Raw genomic sequence first — 26,543 nt, 5'->3', positions numbered from 1 at the left:
TTAGCCTGGGATTGCTATTTGGTTAAATGGGTTGCTCAAAGTCACACAGTTAGACACTGGAGGCTGAGGGAATCAAATCCTGGACCACTAGACCATAGGAAACAGCTCATTAACAACACCTTAATCCTATATGCCAACTGCCAGACTACTCTCTTTCAGTTTAGTATGTACTGAATAATGTCAACGTGGCAGCACAGTGGTCAAGTATGTTCCCCCACTGTCTGCATGTGCTCTCTCCCAGTACTTTGGGTGACTGACTATGACTCAAGTGATTGGGGTTTAGTCATCAGCCTTGGTATTGGAGAAGCCCGGTGAGGATGAAAAGGAATGAAGAGGTATGTTCCATTCACCACTCCACTTCTGGAGGGTGGGAGTGCTTTGTGTGCTCTCAGGGACACATCGCAGGATGTAATCTTCCTGATGGAGACCAAGGAGCTCACCCTGTGATGCTGTGAGGGAGGCTGGGGGCTCTTGGAAGGAATGCCCCTTGTGGAAGTGAGGGACGCACTCATTGTAAGGGCCTTTGAAACTTCTGTCTGCCACCTAACCAGGAGGACACAAGATAGGGCCAAGGGGAAAACAGAAAATATGATCTACCCCTGATAACAATTTAGATAGTAGTACCCGCTGTCTGACTCTTGCCCCAGTGATGGGGAACAAAGGGATTGATTGGGAGGGGAATGATGTTGACAGATGGTGGGGGGAAAGTGTTGCAAAAAATTGCATTTAAAAAAAATGACTCCTTTTGTCTAATTCATATATTTTACTTGTTTAATTCCTTCTATTAATATGATTAGGTTAAACCATCTAAACATGAACTTAAACAGCATTCAGTATCTATGAATACTTTTTGGGTACTTAAAATTTTCTGTCAGGTCCTCCTACCTCCTTTTCTAAAGACTATACGTGCTGAGTTCCTCAGTCTCTTTTGATAAGCTTTTTAAGAGAGGCTGTGTGCCATTTGTATTTTACTCTTGTGAACTCCCTGTAGCCTGTCTCTGCCATTGTGCTGATTAGAGCTCCCAAATGATGCACAGTATTTCAGACTGGGTATTATAAATGTCTTCCAAAAGGTTAAATAACTATTTATGTTCTATACGCAGAAGAACAATTTATACATTTCAGAAGAACTAAGGTTACTTGCTGGTAAAGTCTGTCTAATTTCTTCTGAAATAACAGAAACCAGTCACCTCTAAGGGCTGTAAGAATATTTATGTTTCTTCTCTAATTTAACATTTTGTTTTATTTTATATAACTTTTAAGACAGTCGGGTCATATCAGAAAACAAATGTTATATTTACTTAACTTCAGTTCTTCCAGTGTAAAAAAAGAAACTGAAAGATAAGAACCAGTAACTAAGCCAGTTTTAGTAAATGTTGTTACTGGCTAGTAACTACACCGCCTGGATGCCAGCAAAGAATAGGAACCTTAAAGACCCTGAAATAAAATCATCTAGAAAAGGTGAAGAGAAAACACTGACTGGGAAGAATTCTCCAGCTGCTTAGCAAAAAGCAGTTCAACCTCCAGTTTTGGTACAAAACATGGCTTCCAGTAGTCAAGGAAAAATAAATAAATCAAATGTGCTCATAGATGATTAAAATAAATGAAACACTGAAGAAGAATATCAACTCAAATAACAAAATGCTGGAAAAATGTAAATGGCTTTAAACAGCTATAAACATGAATTGATAAAACTGCAAAAATGAGAGGTCAAAATGAAGAAAAAGCTGGTTGAGTATGAGACTGATCAAGAAGAGCTGTTTCAAAAAATGGTAGAGTTTGAGTGCAGAGGGAGAATCTGCAGTTTTTTGCTGTGCCTGAGAACCTGGAAAGAACAGACTGTATTAATTTTAAGAAAGCACAAATCAGAACTGGACTGCTATTTCACTGCAGGATGTGTTAATTGAAAGGGAACATCACGTGTATGCCCCATCCCTAGCCATGAGAAAGAAGCCAAGACCTGTATTAGTAAAGATGCAATCATACCAGCAATGAGTTGAGCCCGACAAAGATGTGGCAGAAGGGCAAAGTATTAAAAAATAGAGACAGTAGGGTGTGGAAAATGATTACTCATTGTACACCTGGCAGAAAAGAAGCAAATTTATCTCAGCTACCAGATAATACCGAGAGGCAGGTGTAAGTTTCAAGCTGCTGTATCGAGCTGTCTTCAGAATATTTTTTTCAGGTGGTTCAAAGTCATTTTTTGATGCAGAACAGGCTAAGGTGGAAATACAGAACTTTGTCCTACAAAAAGTGAGCTATCAAACAGAAGGTGGCTTTTCTTCTCATTCTACTGGTTATAAAGCTAATAAAGAGAGAATTTGCCAATGAAAGCTTTTCCAATGTTAGAAAGGAAAATACTTAAGAGATAGAAAAAAATAAAACAAGAGTTGACTAGAGGAATCAGGGATACCTTGGACTTGAACCTGGGTCTCAGATGTGAAAATGGAGATGAACAGGAAGAAGACCACCAGCACTGAAATTAGTGAGTAAGTGTGAAATTATAAAGCATCAGTCACATTTGTAAAATATGGCTTTACAAGAAAAAGTGGAAAGGCTGGATTTTTTTTTGCTTTGTTAAACTTCTGGGACACTGAAAAGCCTATACCCCACTTCATGTATTTAAAAGTAACTGCAAGTAAAACAAGTTTATTCATAACAGTATTTGTATAAAACATTTTATGATGTACATTGCATGTTTTATAGTAAAGCATTTTCAGTTATTGCTGTAGGTGATAAAGATACTAAAGTAAACAAGTACGTACCTTTTTTCATATTTTTTTAGTTTTATAAAATGTAGGTATTACAATGTAAATAGAGAAGAAAGGCTGGATAAAATCATGTTTAAGTTAATATGCTGTAATCTTGGGTTTTTGAGGTGGAGGTTGGGATTTAAAAGTGCACAGATTGTAATATATGCAGAGTTGATATGTTTTCTCTAACTTTTGTATAGATGAATGTCTGAATTACGGCCCTTGGCTTAATCTAATAAGAAACTTTTTGTAGAAGCAAGTAAATAAGAGAACACTGAACATAATGAAAAGTTTTTCTTTAGCAAATAAATGTTCTGTGTGAGTTGAGAAGTCTGCATCTGAGGAAGCTGTACATTTTGTTTTTATATTTCCACGAAGACAAGCTGACTACAGCGTCAGACCACTTTTTTAAGGCTAAAAGTAATTTTTTTCTGCAAGCATACAAGCCATTTTTCACATCTGGGGCAGGAATAAAGACAAGACAAGAACAAACAGCAGTTAGTGTGCGTAAGAGCTCAGGCTATAACATGCATCATAGAGTGGATCGTCTTAATTTTAGGGTAGGTAATGCCTGTGGTTGCAGCTGTTGATTTGGGAAAATTGTTCCTATTAGGAGGGCTAAACTTATTGAAAATGTATATAGTTTTGTGTATTTGTTTGAAGTTAGTAGGTTATGGGGGTGTTCTGAGTGGTGTTTTTTTTTCGAAAGTTTTCATTAAAATAAAAAGTTTTGTAAAATGTGACATAGGTTCAAATGGAGATGACAAGAAACAACTATATAAGACATTAACCTGCCAAACATTAATGGGTGCATGTAGCGCAAAAGCTGGAAATAGACATTTAAAAAAACGTCATATATAATAAGTGGGAATAATAACTTTTTATTATAATGTCTACTTTATCCATATTATTTTGTAACATGAATAGCCTCAAAGATACAGACAAAAAAGAAAGAGCATTGAATTATATTAAGAAATGCAAAATGCAAATAGCTATGCTACAGGAGACACATTTGGAAAGAAGTGAGCATGTGAATTTAATAAAGAAAGGATTTCAGGATGGATATTGAGAGCAGTATCAAAGACAAAGGAAGAGAGGAGTACTTATATTGATTGCTAGAAGAGCTCCAATAGTGACAGAAGAGGAAAAAAGATAATAATGGTATATTTGTCTTAGGGGCTACTGACAAGGGAAGAGGATTACACGGGCATGTATTTACATTCCACCTAAAACTGCTGTTATGTAGCTTAAGAAGATTTTGGTAGAAATAATCATCTTTTAGCAGGGAATATTGCTGATATCTGGTGAGTGGAATTTGATTTGCGACAGTGAGGATGTATCTGGGGGACCTTGAAGGGAAAGTATGACAAAAGAGTGTAGATTTCTGAAGAAATTTATGAAAATATTTGATATGACAGATGTGAATTTAGTAGTAAGAACTTGGAGAGAATTTACATATTAGTCTCCAAGGTACAATAACTAGGCAAGATTAGATAGAAATTGTATTTCACAGGAATGTGTGCATTTAATTGAAAGCTTCAACACACATACAATAACTATTTCAGATCATGCACCAGTACCAACTAAGGTAAAAATGCAGGGTAATGAAGTAAAAATGAGAAAATGGTGCTTCCCCTTACCTGTTAAAAAGAGAGGAACTTATAGAATGGGTAGTGGAAATTATTCAAGAGTTATTAGGAAGATAGTAATTTCTTCAGATGTTATAGCTAGTGAGTAAGATAAAATGAAAGTGGAGTTTATAAATAGGGTATACATAAAAGAAAAAGAGATAGAGTTAAGAAGTAACAGGAATTCTTTAGAGGAATGACAAAGGTTAAAGTACTGCAGAATAAGGGGCATCTCACAGAACAAGAAGAGATGCAACTGCTGAGTGCTAAAGAGAAAATAAGCAAGTATCAGGATAATATCCATGAGTTTAGAAAGATCGCTGTTAAGCAACCCTTTTTGATAATAACTCCACAGCACAAAAACATTTAGCACAATGACTTAAGCAACAGAAAGTAGGAAGGGATGTTACCAAATTTAGGGAGCCTATAGCAAGAAGAATAACCAGATATCCTGTAGGTGTATTGGAGATATTTTGGAAATTGTATGAACATTTGTAAAAAGCAGAGAAATGTGGAAATCAAGCAAGGACACAAATGAAAATATTTATGGAGGACGTATACCAAAGTTAGAGGTAGATGAAGCTCAAAAATTAGTAGCTAAGATAGGAGGAGATTAGATACAAATGATGACATAGGTTTCTTAGGTGATTATGAGGCTAATGAATGCAGGGGGCCTTTTAAACCTAACCATGCTTCCCAAGGTGCGAATCAAACCCTGTACAATGTGTCAGCGAGATAACACATTAATCATCCTGTCAATCCCCAACTCTTATCATGTTGATCCCCAAACCAAATCAATTTGCAAGAAAGTTTCAAGGAATAGATGATATTCCTGTGCATGTTTGGAAGCTAGGAGAGAACAAACTGGTAAAGATATGAAAGGTTTTGTATAACAGTATTTTAAAAGGGGGAGGCACCAACATCCTTGGAGAAAGCTGTGGTGGCTGCAATACCTAAAAATGATAAATACCCATCAGACCCAGCTTCATATATGCCCATTTCAATCTTAAAACAGAATTATAAAGTGGATATGTGTATAAAAGCTAATATAATGGCAAAGGTATTGCTGTGATTGATACATATGGATCAATGTGGTTTTGTGGGGGGGGGGCAAATATTTGACAACATTAATAGAACAATGCTGATCCAGAGGGAAGCAGAATGTAAAAAAATACCATTGTTCTTTTAGGTTCTTGATGCAGAGAAAGCATTCCACAGAGTAAACTGGGATTTTATGAGTAAAGCAATGGAAGCAGCATTTGCATTCCCTGCTACACTAATAAGGTTAATTAGGGGATAAATGAGGGATTTGAGGCATAATTTTAAAGAGCTGGAGGGTTCCTTTCAGATAATTATGTTTGAGCAGGGGAACCAGGCAATGATGTCCTCTTTTTTTCCTCTGTTATTTGCTTTATATTTAGAGCCATTGGTAAGGAAAATAAGGGACTCAGAAATTCAAGGGTATAATTAGTTTGTTTGTTTGTGTCTTTCGGCTTTTCCCGGTTAGGGGTCACCACAGTGGAACTCGGGTCCACTAATGATTGGCAGTAGATTTTTATGTGCAGAGTTGCCGGCCCTGACGCAAACCTTTAACAAAGGTACGCCCATTCATGCATGTCTCCACACAGAAGATGCTGTAGCTGATAATCAAACAGGACAACATCTTACTGTGAGGCGACAACACTACCGCATCACCACCACCGCAGTACTCAAGGGTATAATTAGTATGGTAATAAAAAAAAATTGGATTTATTTGCAGACAATATTATTTTGTACCTGAAAGACCCAGAAAAGGACATCTCAGTGTTGTGGAACATCTTGAGACAGTTTCAAGTGTTTTGGGGGTATAAAATGAATGAAGATAAAACAAAGGATGTAGCTGTAAACTATGTGCCCACACATGGATTTTTCTAGCAGTACCCATATTTTATGGGGACATGATAAAATGAAATATTTAGGAGCATGGATTAAAAAGGATTTTGTTACAGCAGCTAAGGATATGTGAGAAGAGACTAAAGAAAATATAATATGAAAAAACTGAGAAACTGGAAGCTGTTGTTTAATGATATGTATAACAAGATACAAGCAGTGAAAATATTTTAGTCCCTTTAGTTTTATATACAGGTCAGATAGATTTTTATCAAACAGATGAGAAGTTGTGGGCAATAATTATTAAAGAGTTGAAGGAATTTATCTGGGATGGGAAGAGGGCAATGGTGAAGTGGGACAAGTTGATCCTTCCAACAGAACAAGCACATGTACATAGCACAAGCAGAAAGCTGTAGTTCACATTGGAACTGGAGGATGATGAAACAGGTGGGGGGGTTCAAGAGATAAAGAGAGAGTAGGATTTTGGATGCAGATCCTTAAGGAAAATAACAACAGCTATACAGACCGAACACAGGAATGATTAAGGAGAGGCAAACTCAAACCAAGAGATGAAAGGTTAATATTGCCAGCCCAAGATATTGGGCTATGTACACATTGATTTACAAAGTCCATTGAACATGTGGGAGAATTAGACAAATGTAGGTTTTGTAAAACTGAATTGGAAACAGTTGCACACCTTGTTGCAGGTTGCGACATACTAATGGCAGAAGGACTGTATACTGAAAGGCATAATAATGTGGCAAGATTGTTGCACTGGGGATTGTGCAAACATTATGGTATTGAAGTGGCTGAAAAACACTGGAAACATGAGCCACAAAGCATCATAGAAAATGAAGTTTATATCACATGGGATCACCTATTACCAACAGTTCAAAAGATAGATGTGAGAAAACCAGATAAAGTGGTCCATGAAAAGAAGACAAAAGTAGCATTGATCATTGAAATCGCTACATCCAGTGACTACAGTGTCTTGCATACAGAAATGCACAAAGTTATAAAATATCAGGATTTGCAGGCAGAAACGAGAGAAATGTGGAAGAAAGATACCCAGACAGTTCCAATAGTAGTAGGAGCAATGGGTTTTATAAAAAAGAATATACAATGATATTTAGATATGTTACCAATACATGTAACTCCGTATTAATTGCAGGAGTCATTGGTGGGCACATTGCGGGTGCTGTGAAAATCACTTTTGGCTGACATCAAAGATTGAAACACTACTAATTTCATAAACTTTAATCATGACTTGACTTAGGAATGGGGCCCATTCCTGTCATGATATTAGAAATTCAAAAGATTTGGAGAAATTAAAAAAGGAAGAAAACATAATATACATGAAGTAGCAGAAGGTATTCTAAGAACTAAGCCAACACAGTAATGGAGAAGGGAGATTTTGCCAATAGAAATTACTCCAATCAGGGGCATAGAGAACAGATAAGACAGATCTGGAATTTACTGAAGAGAACTGGCAAATAAACCAATGTATTGGGAGCAAATAACTAGAGAGGGAATAATAATAGAATGAGAAGAGGCCAAGAAGACATTTGGACTGCACGCTACAGACTGCCTTCCCTATTTGGGATTGATATCAGAGTACAGGCAAATAGAAAGGGATAGAGGAATCCTAAGTTAAAGAACTGCTCTTGTAGAGTATTTAATTGAATCTAGAAGAAACTCTGATGTTAAAAAAGAGATAATTAGTAGGACATGTAAAATATTGTTCAATGACTATAGGAATCAATCAGTGGAGGTTAGAAAAGATTGGGAAGAGAGACTGCATAAGCAATTCACAAGGAAACAATTGGAGGACATATGTATAATTCCCAAGTATGCAACAAAGTCCAGACAGTTTAGGGCTTTTGCTTGGAAGTGTTTGCATAGGTGTCTTTATACTCTAAGCAGACTTAAAATAATTTTTCCTCTGGTAGATGTTGGGCCGGATTCCAAAACAGTTCCTCTCCATGCAAGTCTGTCCTGATTCCAAATCACTTGCTCTGAGTATAAGTGATTTACTTCAGTGCAAGGCCTGTCTATAAACAGGCTTGCACAGGGGGCCAGATTCCTGATACTTGCTGTTTGTGTAAGTGGCCACAGAGTAACTTATCAGAAATACGTGATTACCAAATAGGTGTAACTAAGGAAATCATTTTTTTTTTGAGCTGGGATACAAGATTTGAATTGCCTAGGCATAGTAAGGCCTTGTTAAGTTTAAATGTTATGTAGTCCTATCAAGCCGTAATTCTTGCTGGATGGGTTTGGAGCCGATATTCAGCTCCGACTCGGCCGATACTAAAGCTCGAGGCTAACCCCTATCCCATGGTGCCTCACGGCAATTCCCCAGATCTTGTTTGCCACAAAAGCTTTGAGGTTGTCTCCTTACTGGCTTGTTGGCTAATCAATAGATTTATTAACTAAATCTTGGCCTTTTCCAACCTTTTCTTCTTGAATTACTTTCTTTATTATGGTTTTATTATTGTGTGACTGTTCTGAGAGTTCTGACCCCTATTTTTCCCCATAGGATTGTACGGCCCATTTAAGTTAGAGGGCCATAATTACTCATTTATGTTAGAGGGCCTTTCCTCCCTGAGTGTGTGTTTTATAAAAAAAAAAAAAAAAAGAAATTGATAATATATGATAAACTCTTCTTTCTATCTTTCACTATCTTCTTTGTTATTGTTAGCTTACTAGTTAGTAGTTTAGTTAGTACTGTTGTCTTCTCTGTTAGAATGTCTAAAGAAAAGGACCATCGCCCTTCGGGGTTTAAAAAATGTGATAGATGCTCACAAAAGATGTCTCTGACAGACAGTCACACCAGTTGTGTGTACTGTTTAGGTGAAGCTCATTTGCAAGAGCCCTGTACCTTTTGCCATGCATTCAGTACCAGGGTCTTGAATGAGAGAAAATGTAAATTAATTAATAGGGGTCTTATGACCAGTTCCTTCCAGAAACAGCTGGAACTTTGTCAGGCAGCTCCTAAGACTTCAAAATGTAAATCTTTGGCCCCAGTTTTGGAGCCGTCGAAAAAGACCAAAACGTCGGAGCCAAGGAGTTCTGGCTCTGATTCAGCTTCTTCCACATCGGTACCGTCGGTCTCCTCAGTGCCGAGGCAACCTTCGGTACCGGGAGAGCTACCTGATATTGATCCTGTTTCACCTACTTTGAGATCTCCTATTTTGGAGAGGAGGAGATCTCCTTCTGTCTCCACCAGATCCTCCAAAACACTCTCAGATGAGGACATCGAGCGAGTAATGAAGAGGTTGCTTTCAGATCCAGCTCTGGCATAGAAATTGGCCCCTCCAGACCCAAAGGCCTCAGAGCCGACCCGTTTACAAACCACTGCTCCTCCTCTGACTGCTTCACTCTCAGAGTCAATCACTTCAGGTTCTTCGGTCTTGGATCCGTCGGTTCTGGAGATCCTCCCTGCTTCCTCGGAACTGATTACTCTATCCTCAGCAGCTCAGTCTGGAGCCGAGGGATCTGGGAGCTGATGTTCTCGAGTCGACTCCGAGGGGGACAGTCACCCTGGGTTTTTTTCTAAACCGACCCTCCCTCTCGGTGCCTCAGCTTGCTTCAGCTCGGCTTCCACATCTGCTTCAGAGCCTTTTTCCCTGGCTAGGAGCCAACCATCCATCTCCTCAGAGCGGAAGTCTTCTTCAGAGCGGGGGGGGGGCTTTCGAAGCAATAGTGAAGGCTTTGTCCTCTGCAAAAGCCATACCTTTGGAACCTGTGTCCCACCAGCAGCAGGTAGCAACCTCTTCTCCCCTGCCATCCCCACAGCGTTGGGAACCAGAGACCCAAGAAGCCCCTATTGGAGGTGCCCCCTCTTCCGAGACCTCCCCAGATTATTCCACTGGAGAGCTCCCTCGGGAGAGACTGTGTAAGAGGAAGCATGTTGACTCACCTGAGTTTGTCACTTCTGACACTGATTTGGAGGAATCAGAAGGGTCCCCTAGATCCTCCTCTGTGTCTCCTTTTCTAACATCTGTGAAATCCTTAGACAGAGGGGTGACTGAAGACCTTTAACCCTACTGAGGATGAATCAGTGTATCTTGAGGCCTTTGGTTCCCGACCTTTCACCTCCTGGGTGACACCGCCTTATGACCAACTCTTAGGGTTCGTATCGCGAAAAGCCTGGACCTCCCCAGACTCAGTGGAGCCCATCCCGAGGAGGCCAAATAAATTCATGACAGCACCTGAAAATAAGTCTTTTATTACCAAAGGAGTTCCCATTGATGCTATGGTGATAGCAGCGGCCACCAAGAAGGAGTTGTCTGAAACATCTTCTAATATCCATCCTCCTAACAAGGAGTCTAGGACGATGGATAGGTATGGGAAGCATACCTTCTCTTCAGCGGCATTTACTCTAAGAGCGCTGAATTACCTTATCTATTTTACTCATCTTCAGAGGGATCTCCTGAAGGAATTGGGAGATACCCTTCAGGGTTCAGTAGCTCCAGGATCCATGGATAAGGTTTCTGCACAGCTCTCCATCCTTACTTAAATAGCTAACTCCTCCATGAGGCTGATATTGTATGCAGTGGAAGGAGAGAGTAGGGCAGCCGCAGCAGGAATCTCTCTCAGGAGACATTCTTGGATGCATCTTTGTAATTTCACGGAATCCTTTAAGTCTTCCTTCACTAACGTCCCTTTTGATGGTTCATCTCTTTTTGGACCTCAGGTGAAAGAGACTTTGACCAGGTGCGAGCAGGAAGGGAAAACCTTATCTGCCGTTGGAGTCCATTTCTCCCTCCCATCTAGACCCTATCCCAAGGGTAATACAGGAGGGAAACTGTGGGTCCATAAATCCCAAAAAGTTTCCCTCAGGCACAAAGTCAACCCTCCCCTAGAGGCAGAGGGGGAGGATATAATGGAAGACGCCATCCTTGCGGCAGAAGAGGTCTGCAACACCAGGGAGATAGAGACACCTTCTCTGATCATCCATTTCATCACCCCTGGGGGGTTGTCCGACTGTCCGTCTACCGCTGTACCCAAGCACCTGGCTAAACATTTCACAAGATCATTGGGTACACACCATAATAGCCAGAGGTTATCTGATTCCCTTTGTTTCCAATCCCCCAGCAAACCGGTCTCTACCAGATGTTCCACCCATTCAACTAGACCGAGCAACATCAGTGGTTATCTCGTTGCTGCAAAAAAGAGTCATCCAAGAAGTCCCCGCAGAGCAAATAGGATCCGGAAATTACTCTTGATTCTTTTTAGTTCCAAAAAAGACAGGGGACTGGTGATCAGTTCTAGATCTCAGCAGGCTCAACAAGTCCATAAAGAAATCAAAGTTCCGAATGATCACTCTGCAGTCGATATTCCCCTTTATCGGGAAAGACAATTGGATGTCCTCAATAGATCTTCAGGATGCGTACTACCACATCAAAATGGACAGGCACTCCAGGAGACAGTTATGCTTCTGGCTGGGAGCCAGTCATTTTCAGTTCCAAACACTGTCCTTTGGTCTCACTACAGCCCCCAGAGTGTTCACCAAATGCATGGCAGTAGTAACAGCTCACTTGAGACGTCAAGGATTCCAGGTGTTTCCATACCTAGACGACTGGCTCCTCACTGCTACCACCAAGCGTCAACTCATCAGAACCAGGGACGAGACTCTGTCCTTGTGCGCCAGTTTAGGCATCACAATCAACCTAAAAAAATCAGCCTTATCTCCTTTGCAGCACATTGTATTCTTAGGCTCAGAAATAGACACAACCACCATGTCAGCAAGACTAACACCAGAAACAGTAGAGCTCTACGCAACCAAGTCATATCCTTGCTAAACAGCCACAAAGTTCAGGCCAGGGTAGTCTTTCAAGTCCTAGGGACTATGGCTTCTTCCATCCTATTAGTTCCCCTAGCCTGTCTAGACATGAGAATACTTCAGTAGCTACTACTTGCCTAATGGTCGATGCAGGAACTTCCCTTGTCTCATCAGATTTTCATAACAAACACCTGCAAGAAGGATCTGACATGGTGGTTGCATACAGAACAACTTCTCTTAGGTCGCCGACTTGTTCCTCCCCTAGAGAATGCAGTTTTGATCACGGATGCTTCCCAGATAGGGTGGGGGGGGCATTATGTGGGAATGATGGTCCAAGGTAGTTGGCAGAACCACGAGAACCACTTGCACATCAATGTTCTGGAGATGAGAGTGGTGCTATATGCATTGCAAGCACTTCACAGCTCTCTTCCCCCCAGGACAATTGCAATCCAGTTAGACAACATGTCTCTCATGTGGTACATAAACAAGCAAGGGGGAACCAAATCTTACCCGCTTTGCCAAGAGGCCATAAGAGTTTGGAAATGAGTGATGGACACTCAACATTTTCTAGTAGCAACACACATCCCGGGGAAATCCAATGTGATAGCAGACAAACTCAGCCGAGCAATTCTGATGCCTCACGAGTGGTCACTGAATGCAGAAGTTGTGAAAGAGATCTTTCACAGATGAGGCCAGCCTTGCTGTGACCTATTCGCCACACACCTGAACACCAAATGCAGCAGCTACTTTGCCCTAATTCCCAATCCCGGGGTATCACCCAGGGATGTACTAGTCCACAATTGGCCCCCGGGACCTCTTTATGCCTTCCCACCTTTTCTTCTCATCCCAAAGGTAATACAGAAAGCAAAACAGTTGAGGAGTACCCTGATCCTCATTGCTCCTTACTGGCCTCAACAAGTATGGTTTCCCTTCCTGTGGCCCTATCTTTTGGAGGAACCATGGATTCTGGAACCATCTCTAGACCTCCTGATTCAACAGTCGGGGCAGTTCCACCCCACCATCCACACCCTAAAATTGACAGCATGGCTGCTCCAGTTCCCCGAATAGCCAGGTGCGTCTCCCTCTCCCCTTCAGTCAAACACATCCTGATTTCATCCCATAAGCCTTCCACCCAGAAGTTATACTCCAGCAAATGGATAAGGTTCTCTATTTAGGCTATAAACCAAGGCTTAGATCCCTATACAGCTCCTATAGAATCTATTTTTGCCTTTCTTGTGTCAATTTTTCATGAAGGAGCTGCAGCTGCTACAGTCAGTTCAGTGAGCTGCCATTTCTAATTTCCATTTTGGCTTCATGGGAAATCCCATCATGTTACACTCTTTGTGCAAAACCTTTTTGAAGGGAGTTCTCCTTCCCAGGCCTCCGATCAAACAACCATCAGAACCCTGGGATCTGAACTTAGTTCTCACATCATTAATGTCTGCACCCTTTAAGCCCTCTTCTTTATCGGATCTGAAATTATCTTGGAAAACACTATTCTTAGTAGCCATAACCTCTGCTAGGAGAGACTCAGAATTGCAAGCCCTTACTATTCGACCTCCTTACATTATTTTCCACACGGATAGAGTCTCACTCAGGACTTACCCTTCCTTTCTTCCCAAGGTATGTTCAGAGCATAATCTCAACACTACTATTGAGCTACCAGTGTTTTTTCCAAACCATTCTAATAAATCTGAGTATAGATTACACCAATTAGACGTTCACAGAATTCTCAGGTTTTACTTACACAGGACTAAAGAATACAAAAAATCAGATCAATTATTTGTTTCCATTTCGGATAAAAATAAGGGCTTGCCTGTTTCTAAGCTTGCTCTTTCAAAATGGTTTTCAGATTGCATTTCCTTTGCTTATCAAACTGCTAGCAAACAATTACCCAACAAAGTAAAAGGACATTCTACTAGGGCAATATCTACTTCATGTGCCTTTAGATCTAGGCTCCCAGTTGATACTATTTGTGCAGCAGCTACCTGGGCAAGACCACATACTTTTGTCACTCATTACAAATTGGATTTGGCCTTCCGGGACAGGTCATCCTTTGGGTCGACTGTGCTGAAGAGTCTCTTCATTTGAGCCACCCGAGATAAAGGTGCTAGAGACGCTGTGCCATCCAGCAAGAATTACGGTGAGATAGGACTACATAACATAAAGAAGTTATGTACTTACCATAACGTTCCATGTTTGTAGTCCATCTCGCCTACATTCTTGCGTCCCTCCCTCCTACCCCCTTCCTGTTTCTGGAGGATCTGGTGGACTATACTGGTGTTGTCTGACCTGGTTGTAGTTGTTGTCCACCTGGCATGGATAATATTACATATTTTTTTGTCTGTATGTATACAGTTTCTGATAATTTCATAACTGTTAGGTACTTATTGTTTTCTTGCAAACCAGATCTGGGGAATTGCTGTGAGGTACCATAGGATAGGGGTTAGCCTCGAGCCAGTAAAAGCTCTCAAGCTTTAGTATCGGCTGAGTCGGAGCCGAATATCGGCTCCAAACCCATCCAACAAGAATGTAGGCAAGATGGACTACAAACATGGAACGTTATGGTATGTACATAACTTCTTTTTTTGGTGGCTGCCAAAAAAGTAATTAATAGAAAATGGAAATCAAAGTCTAAAACAGCTGTATTTGAAGTTTTGAATATTGTAACAGATTCGGAAGAACTGGAAGTGGTATTTTTAGAAAAGGGTAGGAGAAAATTACATAGAAACATGGAAATTTTTGGAGCAGTATATTCAGAGTAATATTTTGGAGGAGGAGTGAGATTTAAGGGAAGGCAGGAATTAAGCAGTTTATATAATGTTGGATTGATTGTTATATAAAAAATATGTTATGTATAATGTTTGTAAATAAGAACATAGTATGGTTTGTGTTCTTTTATATAAATGCAGGATTGCCTATGTCTTAAGTCATCATCATCTTCTTTCGACTGTTCCCGTTAGGGGTCGCCACAGCGGATCACCTGTTTCCATTTCTTCCTATCCTCTGCATCTTGCTGTGTCACACCAACCACCTTCATGTCCTCTCTCACTACATCCATAAACCTTATCTTAGGCCTTCCTCTTTTCCTGTTATCTGGTAGCTTCATCCTTAGCATCTTTTTCCCAATATACTCCGCATCCCTTCTCAGCACATGTCCAAACCAATGTAATCTTGCCGATCTGGCTTTGTCTCCAAACCTTCCAACCTGGGCTGACCCTCTAATATACTTATTCCTAATCCTGTCCACCCTTGTCACACCCAGTGCAAATCTTAACATCTTTAACTCTGCCACATCCAGCTCAAACTCCTGCCTTTTTGTCAGTGCCACTGTCTCCAACCCATATAACATAGCTGGTCTCACTACCCTCTTGTAGACCTTCCCTTTCTCTCTTACAGGTACTCGTCTGTCACAAATCACTCCTGACACTCTTCTCCACTCACTCCATCCTGCCTGTACTCTCTTCTTCACCTCTCTTCCACACTCACCGTTACTCTGAGCTATTGACCCCAAGTATTTAAACTCATCCACCTTCGCCACCTCTACTCCTTGCATCCTCACCATTCCTCTATCCTCACTCTCATTCACACACATATATTCTGTCTTAGTCCTGCTGACCTTCATTCCTCTTCTCTCTAGAGCATATCTCCATCTCTCCAGGGTTTCCTCCACCTGTTCCCTACTCTCACTACAGATCACAATGTCATCTGCAAACATCATAGTCCATGGGGACTCCTGTCTGATCTCGTCTGTCAACCTGTCCATCACCATTGCAAATAAGAAAGGGCTCAGAGCTGATCCTTGATGTAACCCCACCTCCACCTTAAATGCATCCGTCACTCCCACCGCAGACCTCACCGCTGTCACACTACCCTCGTACATATCCTGTACCACTCTTACATACTTCTCTGACACTCCTGACCTCCTCATACAATACCACAACTCCTCTCTAGGCACCCTGTCATATGCTTTCTCCAAGTCTACAAAAACACAATGCAACTCCTTCTGACATTCTCTGTACTTCTCCATCAACACTCTCAGAGCAAACATCGCATCTGTAGTGCTCTTTCCTGGCATGAATCCATACTGCTGTTCACTAATCATCACATCCCTTCTTAACCTAGCTTCCACTACTCTTTCCCATAACTTCATGCTGTGACTGATAAATTTAATCCCTCTGTAGTTATTACAGCTCTGCACATCACCCTTATTCTTAAAAATCGGTACCAAAACACTTTTTCTCCATTCCTCAGGCATCCTCTCACTTTCCAAGATTTCATTAAACAATCTGGTTAAAAAAAACTCCACTGCCATTTCACCTAAACGCCTCCATGCTTCCACAGGTATGTCATCTGGGCCAACAGCCTTTCCATTCTTCACTGATAACTCAGTAAAGCTGTTAAAATAGTTAAAAAGCATTATTTACGAATGATGGGATTTTCAAGATAGTTGCTTGAGGTAGATCAGTTCTTCTAGGACTCTGTGATGCATAACACACATTTTATGGTTTAGTAACTTGCTTGAGCTAGTGGACAGATTGTTATGGATCTATTTCATCATTCCAGTGATAGCCCAGGAGCTAAAAACTGTACAGAGCATATTTATGCAATTATTTGCAAACATAATTAGTACTGTAGCACAGAGGATTTTATAGAGCAAGTAGGAGTTGAGGTACAATGAAACAACAGCTATTTTAAGTAATACAAGTATAAATGATGAAATGCATTGTTACAAATCTTTACGTATGTTTTCAATTTCTCCATTATTTGGACAAAGTAGCTTATAGCCTTCAGTTTTAATAATTTCAGTTATTTTATTAGCTAGATTCTACTTTCAGATAATACTTGATCAGTAAGACTCATAAATCTGAGGCACTGCTAAACTTCACCCTTCTGAAAGAGACTATTACATATAAAATGTTGAATGAGCCTTCAGCTTTCCATTGTCCGTCAGTTTAGTTGTTTATATGTTTATTTGTTTGTCTGTTTGATTATGTATTTATTTTTGTTTTTTGTTTTTTTTTTTTTTTTGGATGAAGGAGATTATAGCTTCATCCTTCTGAAAGAGACTACTACATATAAAATGTTGAATGAGCCTTCAGTTTTCCATTGTCCATCAGTTTAGTTGTTTATATGTTTATTTGTTTGTCTGTTTGATTATGTATTTATTTTTGTTGTTTTGTTTTTTGTTTTTTTTTGGATGAAGGAGATTATAGCTTCATCCTTCTGAAAGAGGCCACTGCATATAAAATGGTGAATGAGCCTTCAGTTTTTCATTGTTCGTCAGTTTATTTATTTGTTTGATTATGTATTTATTTTTGTTGTTTCTGCTACTACTGCATGCCACTCAGTTTTTGAGGGTTCCCTTCATTTGATCACTGAAATAGATTGACTGAGATCATGGCATAGTGGGAAATGAGAAATTTGTCCTTTTCCCCACTGTAGTGCAGTGCAATTTTGAAGATGGTGTATATATATATATATATATATATATATATATATATATATATATATATATATATATATATATCAGGTCATGTGGGGGTAATTGGGTGCTTCCCCCTACAAAAAAACATTGTTTGTGTTGTTTGTGGGTATTGGTTGGCTTCTTTTAGTTTACCAACAAACTAAATTGTCGACAATATGGTCTCCACCACATGGGTCTCAACAATTTGGTTCATCAATAAAATAAACTAGATCTGTAGCTGTAAAACCAAATCATTTATCTTTATGTGTACAAAGTACTTTTCCCATTTTTTTTCTTATAAGCATATGTATGTACATTTATGCACATATAGATGACCACTAACTGTGCCATCACCTTTTTTATATTCTTGTCAGGGGGAGGTAGTACAGTGGCACAGAAATTGACTTTGCTGCTTTACACCACCTAGTTTTCTGTTTATTTTTTCACTGGATTGCCTTCTTAGCAGAATCATCATATTCCTCCTCTGTCCATGTGGGATTTCGCCAAGTGCCATTATTTCCATCAGCGTCTCAAAAACATGCCACGTGAATTGTCAATCATCCAAATGGCCCACTGGTGTGCATGCCATCTTTGTGTGAGTAAGGTAGTGGCTGAGTGAGTTACTGAGCATGCGCATGCGTTCGTGGTGTATATGTGTGGGTGAGTGTGAGCATCCTGCAACAGACTGGCATCATTTCCAAAATTATTTATTTATTTATTTATTTTCTGTGCAGACAGAATACTGGAATATGCTGCAGTTCCATTCTTTCGCTGATTTGGATGATGTGCATAACTGGAAAATGGAGTAGAGTTTTACTTTTAGATTGTGATCAGGGGATGGGAGTGGAGTTTTAGGTATAGGGAGTGAACAGGAACTATAGGTTTAAGGAGGTGGAGTGGAGTTTTAGGTTTAGGGAGTCATCACTGACTTAAGAACTAGAGAGCAGGAGGGGATTGCTACAGTTAGGGTTAAGAATGGAATGGAAGTTTTAGGGTCAGAGCTAAGGCACTGCTAGAGCTATGTAGCTTAGTAGGGTCGGACTGTGGGATAATTAAATAAGATCAGACTAGTGGGAGTCAGGCATTTGTCATTTAGAGCACATGGCAGGGAGTAAGTAAGTGAGGAATTACTAGTACGCGTAGTAGGCCTGCATATTTGTCTTCTGACTCTTACAAATTGCATTTCCATTCAGGTTTGTACTCCTTTTAAAATCTCTGCTGTTATCCCTGAATCTCAGAATTGTAAAATTCTGATTAAACTTTATATTTTTTTCATGTAAGACTACTCCTTTGAAACTCTTTGACATTGTATATTGCTTATGACTTGGGTCATGTTTGAAAAGGGATTGTGGACCAGCCCACCCACACAATTAATACATTTAAATACAAAAAAAGAAGAAATGCTTACTTATTTTTGTCATTACTTATTTTATTAAGTAAGACAATGTTACCTCTTGGGTAAATGGATTTACTTATTATTAGAGCTAGGCAGCTTGCTTTTCAGATGTGATGCATGCGATTACTCAGGGTGGAGTAACGATCTGCCTGCTAGGAAAAGCTAACTCTCATACTTATGAAATTTGATCCTACTCAGCTGCCGTCACAGAGTATCTTAGTATATGGTTGTTTAAAAGTATTCACTGTTTCTTGAGTTAACGTGTGTGTGAAAAGTGAGTAATTTATTAATACACTTGCTTAGAAATATGATAAGCATGACTTTAATTCATTTGTAAAACAATCTAGGAGCCATTAAGGCAGCTTTACTGGCACATACTATATTTATTTATTTCATTGTGTCTGAAGTACCGGTATACAGTTATTACTGAAATGGTTCTTAGTAATAGTAGACTGTCAAGAATGGACATTATTGTCAGGGCAGTTGAACACCTGCATAACAGGTGTTTTCTTCTGGCCATGATTATGAATTAAAAAAAAGAAAAAAAAAGCAAGGCAAAACAATGTGAAAAAAATATCCAAAATGTATGGAATAGATTCATTTAAAAAAGAGTAGTGCTATAACATGATCTAATAAATCGTATACCTTATATCTGTAAGGGATCAGATATGCCTGTCATATACTGCTTAGTCACGTGAATAATGATAGTCATACTTGTTTTAAAAACCTTAATGCATAGTGATATTTCAGAACATGGAACCAGTCTGAGCATTCATGAAACTGACTTTAAAAATATGGTACCATACAGTTTTTACATTCTTAACATGTTTTCTTCTGTTTTGGATTTGGTAGGAGTGGACAGGATGCCATGGTATTCAGTGCAACCAAAGGTGAGGTCATTGCCAAGTTAACAGCTAATGAACCGGTTGCTTCTGTTCAAGCAGTGGATGTGGCAAAAGATTACTTACTAGTAATCTGCAGGTACAGATTAACAAGTAAAAAGCACATGCATGCATGTATTCCTGGACAGTGTTTTATTAAAAGAAGGACTGGTGCAATTAAAACAAGAAATTCTGACTTATGCAGCAATTGCAATGCAGTGATATGGGTTAAATATTCATGGTGAACACCTGCTCCAGAATGGAAGTGGATTCAGTCCTGAACTAAGAGGTGACTGATGGTGAAAATTAGACGTCAGTGCCTCTGTCATGAAGGGGCAAAGGTGGCTAGATCTCAGTACAAGGAGTTAGAGGGCCTGTGCGGATTCATGCATGGAATGGGAGGATAGAACATCAGCCTCTCAAGCTCTGCATGTACACTGAAGCCAGCTCAGGTGTGTGGAAGTATGTACCTGTTTCTTAGCAATGCAGGTCTTATGGTGGCAATGTCCTGTCAGGCAGCCAGAGGGTGGGGAGTAACACTGACAAAAATCCTGAGCCTTCCAGGGATGATAGCACTCCAATGGCTAGCTTTCACTTCTCATTGTCAGGAAAAAAAAGAGTAAGGACTGGACTAAGGTAAATCCCCACTGTGTGGAGATGACCCTCTTAGGGCAAGTAGGCCATTTAGTCAGCAGAGGGCATTTCATGACTGGGCAGGTCAGGAATCAAAAGGAGACTAAAGTATGCATGGTAAACAAACGAAAAAGTCTGAAGGAGAGAAAAAAAAAATTATCGCTGTATTATTTGACTGCATCCGTAATGTTTTCTGAAACAATGTGCATTAGAATACGGTCATTTGTTTAGGGTAATTTTTTTTTTTTATTTTCATATGTGAATGAACACACAATGCATGTATGAGAGACTATGAAGGAAAACGAATTACTCCTATGTGTTGGATATGAATTTGGAAACCGCTTAAGTTATTAGACTGCACTCACAAAAGTTATTAAAATATACACTCTTGATAGGTTTGATTACTGTTACTAAAATTGATACTGTTGTGTGGTTTATTATCATCCCTTGTGAAGGAAAGTAGTATACATGTAGCTTGAAAGTTTTAGTGGGACAACAAATACAAGCTCTTCCTTTAGTACAATTTAAAAATGACAGCTGGCATATTCTTGAGGTGCCATGACTGACTGATTATAATACATATCTGCAGTAAAATACCTGAAGGGTTATGGTTAAACACCACACTGTCAGACCTGACTTCACTAGTGTTCTCCCTACCATGTTACACATGCATTATCAAAGGCACCTTCTTTACACATATACATTCAGACACCCATAACCTAAGCTAGATCACATGGTAGTCTGAGGAGACTCCCTAACTGGTGCTTCTCAGCTCAAAGTTGGTGAGCAAATAAACAAAAAAAAAAATCTATTTTTTAATCTGTTTTCCCTCTGTACACACAGTGCATCAGTTGTGAATATAAAAGCAGGATCCGTGTTTATTAATGAAACTGGCACCTCAATCTCTCACCACTGGCACCTGCTGATCTCAACCCTTAATAGCATACACCCGGGGCAGCCTCCTCCTTCGCCTAATCCTAATTGTGGCTATGAAGATACCCATGTACATGCACAATCCATAGTTCCACAACCAATATCATGCCTTCATAGTGACAGTATGCAAATGTCATATACTTTAATACACTGCCCAAATAAGTAATTTTACAGCACAGTGCATTCCTAGTGTGCTGTAAAGTGTTTTACTGCAACCATTGACGTAATTGTACTTCGGTACTATATAATGCAATCAGTGACCATCATATTATGTAAACAATAATTGCTACAAGTTTAGCTGACCTACAGACATTTACAGCTTAGTAAAGGCAATTCAGTTTTATAAGAATAATTGTGAAAATGTAATACATTCATATTTATATCACTCTTGATGAAATGGTGAATTAGTGTTGTACATGCATGCAAATTCCTGCATACACATGCAAACGCTTGCACACATGCACAAATACAAACAAACACAGTGTCACACAAGCAGTACATTTCCCCTTTATACCTCGTCAATCTACTAATATTGTGTTGGTTATGTTGTTTTTGACCAGGTTGGGTGTTTTAGATTAAATGTCGTACACCAATGTGTGTGTGTGTGTGTGTGTGTGTGTGTGTGTGTGTGTGTGTGTGTGTGTGTGTGTGTGTGTGTGTGTATATATATATATATGGTTCCCATTCAGAAGCCTGAAACATCATAAGCCTGAAAATCAAAATCCTGAAACCAAAAGCCTGAAAATTCAGAATCCTGAAAACTCAAAATCCTGAAAGCCCAAAATCCTGAAAGACCAAAATCCTGAAACTCAAAATCCTGAAATCAAAAAATAGACATACTGATGTCATTATGGCTTTGCTATTGTTAGCCCTGTGGTGTTAGGTCATGTGTTGGGGTCAGGTAAGTGTGTGGTTGGTTTTATTTTAGGGTTAGGGGCGGTTTAAGTGAGTTAGGGTTAGGGCGTAGGTTAGGCATGTATGCAGTAGTGACAAATATTGGGGTTAGGGGCGGTTTAAGTGAGTTAGGGTTAGGGCGCGGTTCAGGTGAGTGTGCGATAGTGACGGATCTTAGGGTTAGGGTTAGGGTCAGGGTCAGTTGGTAGATATTAGTGTCTTTATAGTGACATATTAGCATTATTTGTGTTTTCAGGATTTTGAGTGGACATCCCCGGTCATCAAACTGGAAATAAATAAATATATATATATATACATATATATATATATATATATATATATATATATATATATATATATGTATACACATATATATGTGTGTGTGTGTGTGTGTGTGTGTGTGTGTGTGTGTGTGTGTGTATATATATATATATATATATATATATATATATATATATATATATATATATATATATACACACACACACACATTTACACGCATACACATGGATGAGTGATATACAGATTATTGCTGCACACATTTTATTTCAGGATGAAACATTGCTTTCCGTTGCTGGTACAGTTTGTTGAATTATGTAACACTCAAAGTTCATTATATTGACCATTACATAATTTTGTACTTTTTTTTTTTAATTTGTGAGGTCCTGGAGTTAGTATATTTAATTTCAAGGGGTGTGGGGGTGAAATCCCCCAAATAAAAAGCTGCTTTTTTGTTTTACTTTTTGTAATCGCAAATGTAACCTATTGGTTTACATTTGCGATAACTTTTGCAATGATTTTACTGACAATTAATGCAATTGCCGGTGAGTTTGTTCAATATTCTGTGTTTCAATCAATCTCATCAGTGATTACTCATTATGAACGCATTGTACTCATATATATGCTGCAGATTCTTCAGTATAAAATAACAAAATAGTCCACTCCAGCAGGTAACTCCAAAAAAGATGGTTTATTAGTTCTTTTGTAATTTCACTCCTAATGGACTGCATCAGACTAATAAACTTAATGCAAGCAGTTAGTTACCTGTTCGAGTGGAGTATTTATTTTATATATATATATATATATATATATATATATATATATATATAAATAAAACAGAGTGAGAGAGAGATAAATAGATATAAATACCCTAGCTAGACAGTCATGCTCGTGTCTGCACATACTCTCTCTCAGCCTGTATGAATTTGAAGATGTTTGTGCATTTCATTATGTATTGTAAATAGTTAATGATGTGTAATACTCTGTCTTTATAGTGCTTCCATATGTATACCTAGCGTATCAGTTTTGTATTCACTTTGAAATCATTCCATTTGCCTGACATCATGATCATCAACCACCTTTTTTCTATTTTCTATATGAGGTCGGGGTATCATGTTAACTGTTGCCATCTCTTTTGATTCAGTGCCACACTCCTGCCTTCTTCAACACTCATGCCTGATTGTCACAGAACTTCTCTGACACAATCCATTCACCTCTTTGCTGGACATCCTTGTTTCCTCTTACCTTCTTCCTGTCTGTCCCAAATCTTCTTCACCAGATTGTCTTCTGCTTTTCTGTACATGTGTCCAAACCACCATAATCTGTTCTCTTTGATTTTTTCTGCAATTGGAGCTACTTTGGCTTCTGCTCTTATGTCCTCATTTCTTCCTCTGTCCCACAGTGTGCATCCTACCATCCTTCTCATGCACTTCATTTCCATCACTTCTTGCTTCCTCATCTGCTCTGCCTTTACTTCCCAGGTTTCTGTACCATACAGTAGTATTGGTCACACCACTGTTTTCTACACCTTAATTTTCAGCTTCTTTGGCATTCTTCAGTCATATACTACATCTGTCACTCTATGCTTGCTGGCTGTGGCCCCTCTGATTCTAGCTTTGACCTCTTCATTCAGACTTCCCTTCTCTTCAATCACCCCTCCCAGATACTTGAAGCTATTAACCTGTTCCACTGTCTTCCCTTCTATCTCAATTCTCAACTTCTTTTGATTTTTCCAATTTGCTGCCATTACCACTGTTTTATCTGTGTGTAGTTTCATCCCACATGCCTTCAGTTTTGCATTCCATTCCTTTGTCCTTAGCTGACGCTTTTGCTCAGCGTCTGCTTATAATGCTACATCCTCTGCATACAGCAACTTTGTTGATCTGTCCCCTCCACCTGTTTGTCAATGTAGACTACCAAAAGTATGAACAGCAGTGGCTGAGAGCTGAATCCTGGTGCACATCCACTCCTGCTGCGAACCCCTCTGTGAGGCTGAACACTGTTTGTACTTGAGTCATTGGGTGCTTGTACATAGCCCACAGTAATTCTACCAATGTTTCTGGGACTTTGAACAACTGCAGTACTACCCAAATCATCTTTCTTGGAACCTTGTCATATGCTTTTTCCAAGTCTAGGAATGCCCAGTTGAATCTGAACTGCTCATCTCTCATCTTATATTCTACTACTCTGCATATCCATTTATCAGTCACTCTCTCCTGAACTTTCATGCAATATGACAGGAGTCTGATACCTCTGTGCTTCCCACAGTTGTCCTTTGTCCTTGAACACTGGCACAAGTAGCTTTATTCTCCAGTCATCTAGGATATGCCTTTCTCTCCACACTGCTATGAGCACCTTCAGGAGACATTTCTCCCTTATCTCACCCAGCATCTTTGTCATATCTACTATGACCTCATCTAAGCATGATGCTTTCCCTGACTTAATTCTCCTTAGTGTTATTCTTACTTCTTCTGGGGGGGGGGCTCCTCTTCTTCTGTCATCATAAGCTGTGAGTGGGGCAGTACAACATCTGTGGGGTTTTCTTCATTCAGAAGCTGCTGGAAATACTCCTTCCATCTGCCTTTGATGCCCCAGTTGCTGGCATCCTTTATGAAGGGTGTCTAACTATCTTCTTTATCTTTCTGTCTTTGCCTTGCAATCTGCTAGAGTTTCTTTGTGCCACCTTCTGAGTCACTTTCCAGAAACTGGTAGAGTGCCTCTGATACCCTGTTCTTTGATATTGCAACTCTTTTCTTAGCTTCTTTGTTAACCAACCTGTATTCCTTCATAGCCTGGCCTGTCTTTTCTATCTCCCACTTTTTCCTGCACTCCTTCTTTCTTTTGATGACTTCCAGGACTTCTGCATTCCACCACCAGCTTTCTTTGCGTACCTTATTTCCATACCTGGCTTGGCCAGATCTGTTCTGTAGTCCTCACACATGCTGTTTTGAAGCACTGCCATTGTTCTTCAGCTCCCCTTATTTCCTCTTCTTCTTGGGGTGCTAGAGCCTGAGAAATTCCTTGAGCTGTTGTGTTTTCTCTGTCAACTTCCAGGTCTTCAGCCTGGTCTTTGTTGACCTTAGAGCCTTTTCTGACCACTGATTGCAGCTGATTGTGGCAACTCCCACTCCCTAGCTATATTTTTGGAAATTTACCAACTTCCATAATAACTCTTGAATAATTTCCACTACCCATTCCTTATATTCTTCTCTGTTTAACAGTTAAGTAGGGAAGCACTATTGTTTCATTTTAATTTCATTACCCTGCATTTTTAATTTAGTTATTATTGGTATGTGATCTGAAATAGTTACTGGTTATGTATCAAAACTTCCAATTAAATGTGCATTTCCCTGTGATATATAATTTCTGTCTAGCCTAGCCCACTTTTGTACCTTAGTGAATAATATGCAAATTTTCTTGAACTCCTACTACTGAACTGACATCTTCCATACCAAATATTTTCATAAATTTCTTTAAAGATCTATGCTCTTTTGTAATATTTTCCCATCTAGACCCCCAGATACATCCTCACAGTTACAAATCAAATTCCAGTCCCGCCTATAAGAAATAGTCCCTTCTGAAATTTGATCATCTCTCCCAGAATTTTCTTAAGCTCCACTGTAGCAGTTTTCCATGGAATATAAATACATGCCAGTGTAAATCTCCTCCCTTGCCAATAGCCCCCCCTACTGCTACAAATCTACCATTATCCCCCCTCTTCTATCAGTACTAGTGCTCTTAGTATAAGTACTCCCCTTTTCCTTTGTTGCAGGAATTCTGCTGAATAAACATCCAGAAATCCTTTCTTTATTAAATTCACATACTCATTTCTTTCCAAATGCGTCACCTGTAGCATAACTGTTTGCACTCTGCATTTCTTCACTTAATTCACTACTCTTTCTTTTTGCATATACCCCTGAGACCATTCGCATTCAAAGATAATATCTAAAGTGCTGGTATTATAACAAGAAGTTATTATTCCCATCTGTTATGTATAACAGTTTTTGTTTTTAAATGTCTAG

The 26,543-nt window shown here is 39.4% G+C and overlaps 1 protein-coding gene across 1 annotated transcript in view; it reads left to right on the top strand.

Annotated features, from left to right (window-relative positions):
* LOC122794919 (NACHT and WD repeat domain-containing protein 2-like) overlaps nucleotides 1-26,543 on the top strand; it is a 1,236,179-nt gene that overhangs the window by 826,937 nt on the left and 382,699 nt on the right. Inside the window, exon 20 of the mRNA XM_044063511.1 lies at nucleotides 19,754-19,882. Within this exon, the coding sequence (XP_043919446.1) occupies nucleotides 19,754-19,882 (129 nt within the window). The remainder of the gene's footprint in view (nucleotides 1-19,753; nucleotides 19,883-26,543) is intronic.

This window comes from Protopterus annectens, chromosome 2.part1, assembly GCF_019279795.1.
Source record: "Protopterus annectens isolate FY-2018-M chromosome 2.part1, PAN1.0, whole genome shotgun sequence".
NCBI lineage: Eukaryota > Metazoa > Chordata > Ceratodontiformes > Protopteridae > Protopterus > Protopterus annectens.
The sequence above is the reverse complement of the archived record's forward strand: the minus strand, read 5'-3'. Positions and strand labels throughout refer to the sequence as shown.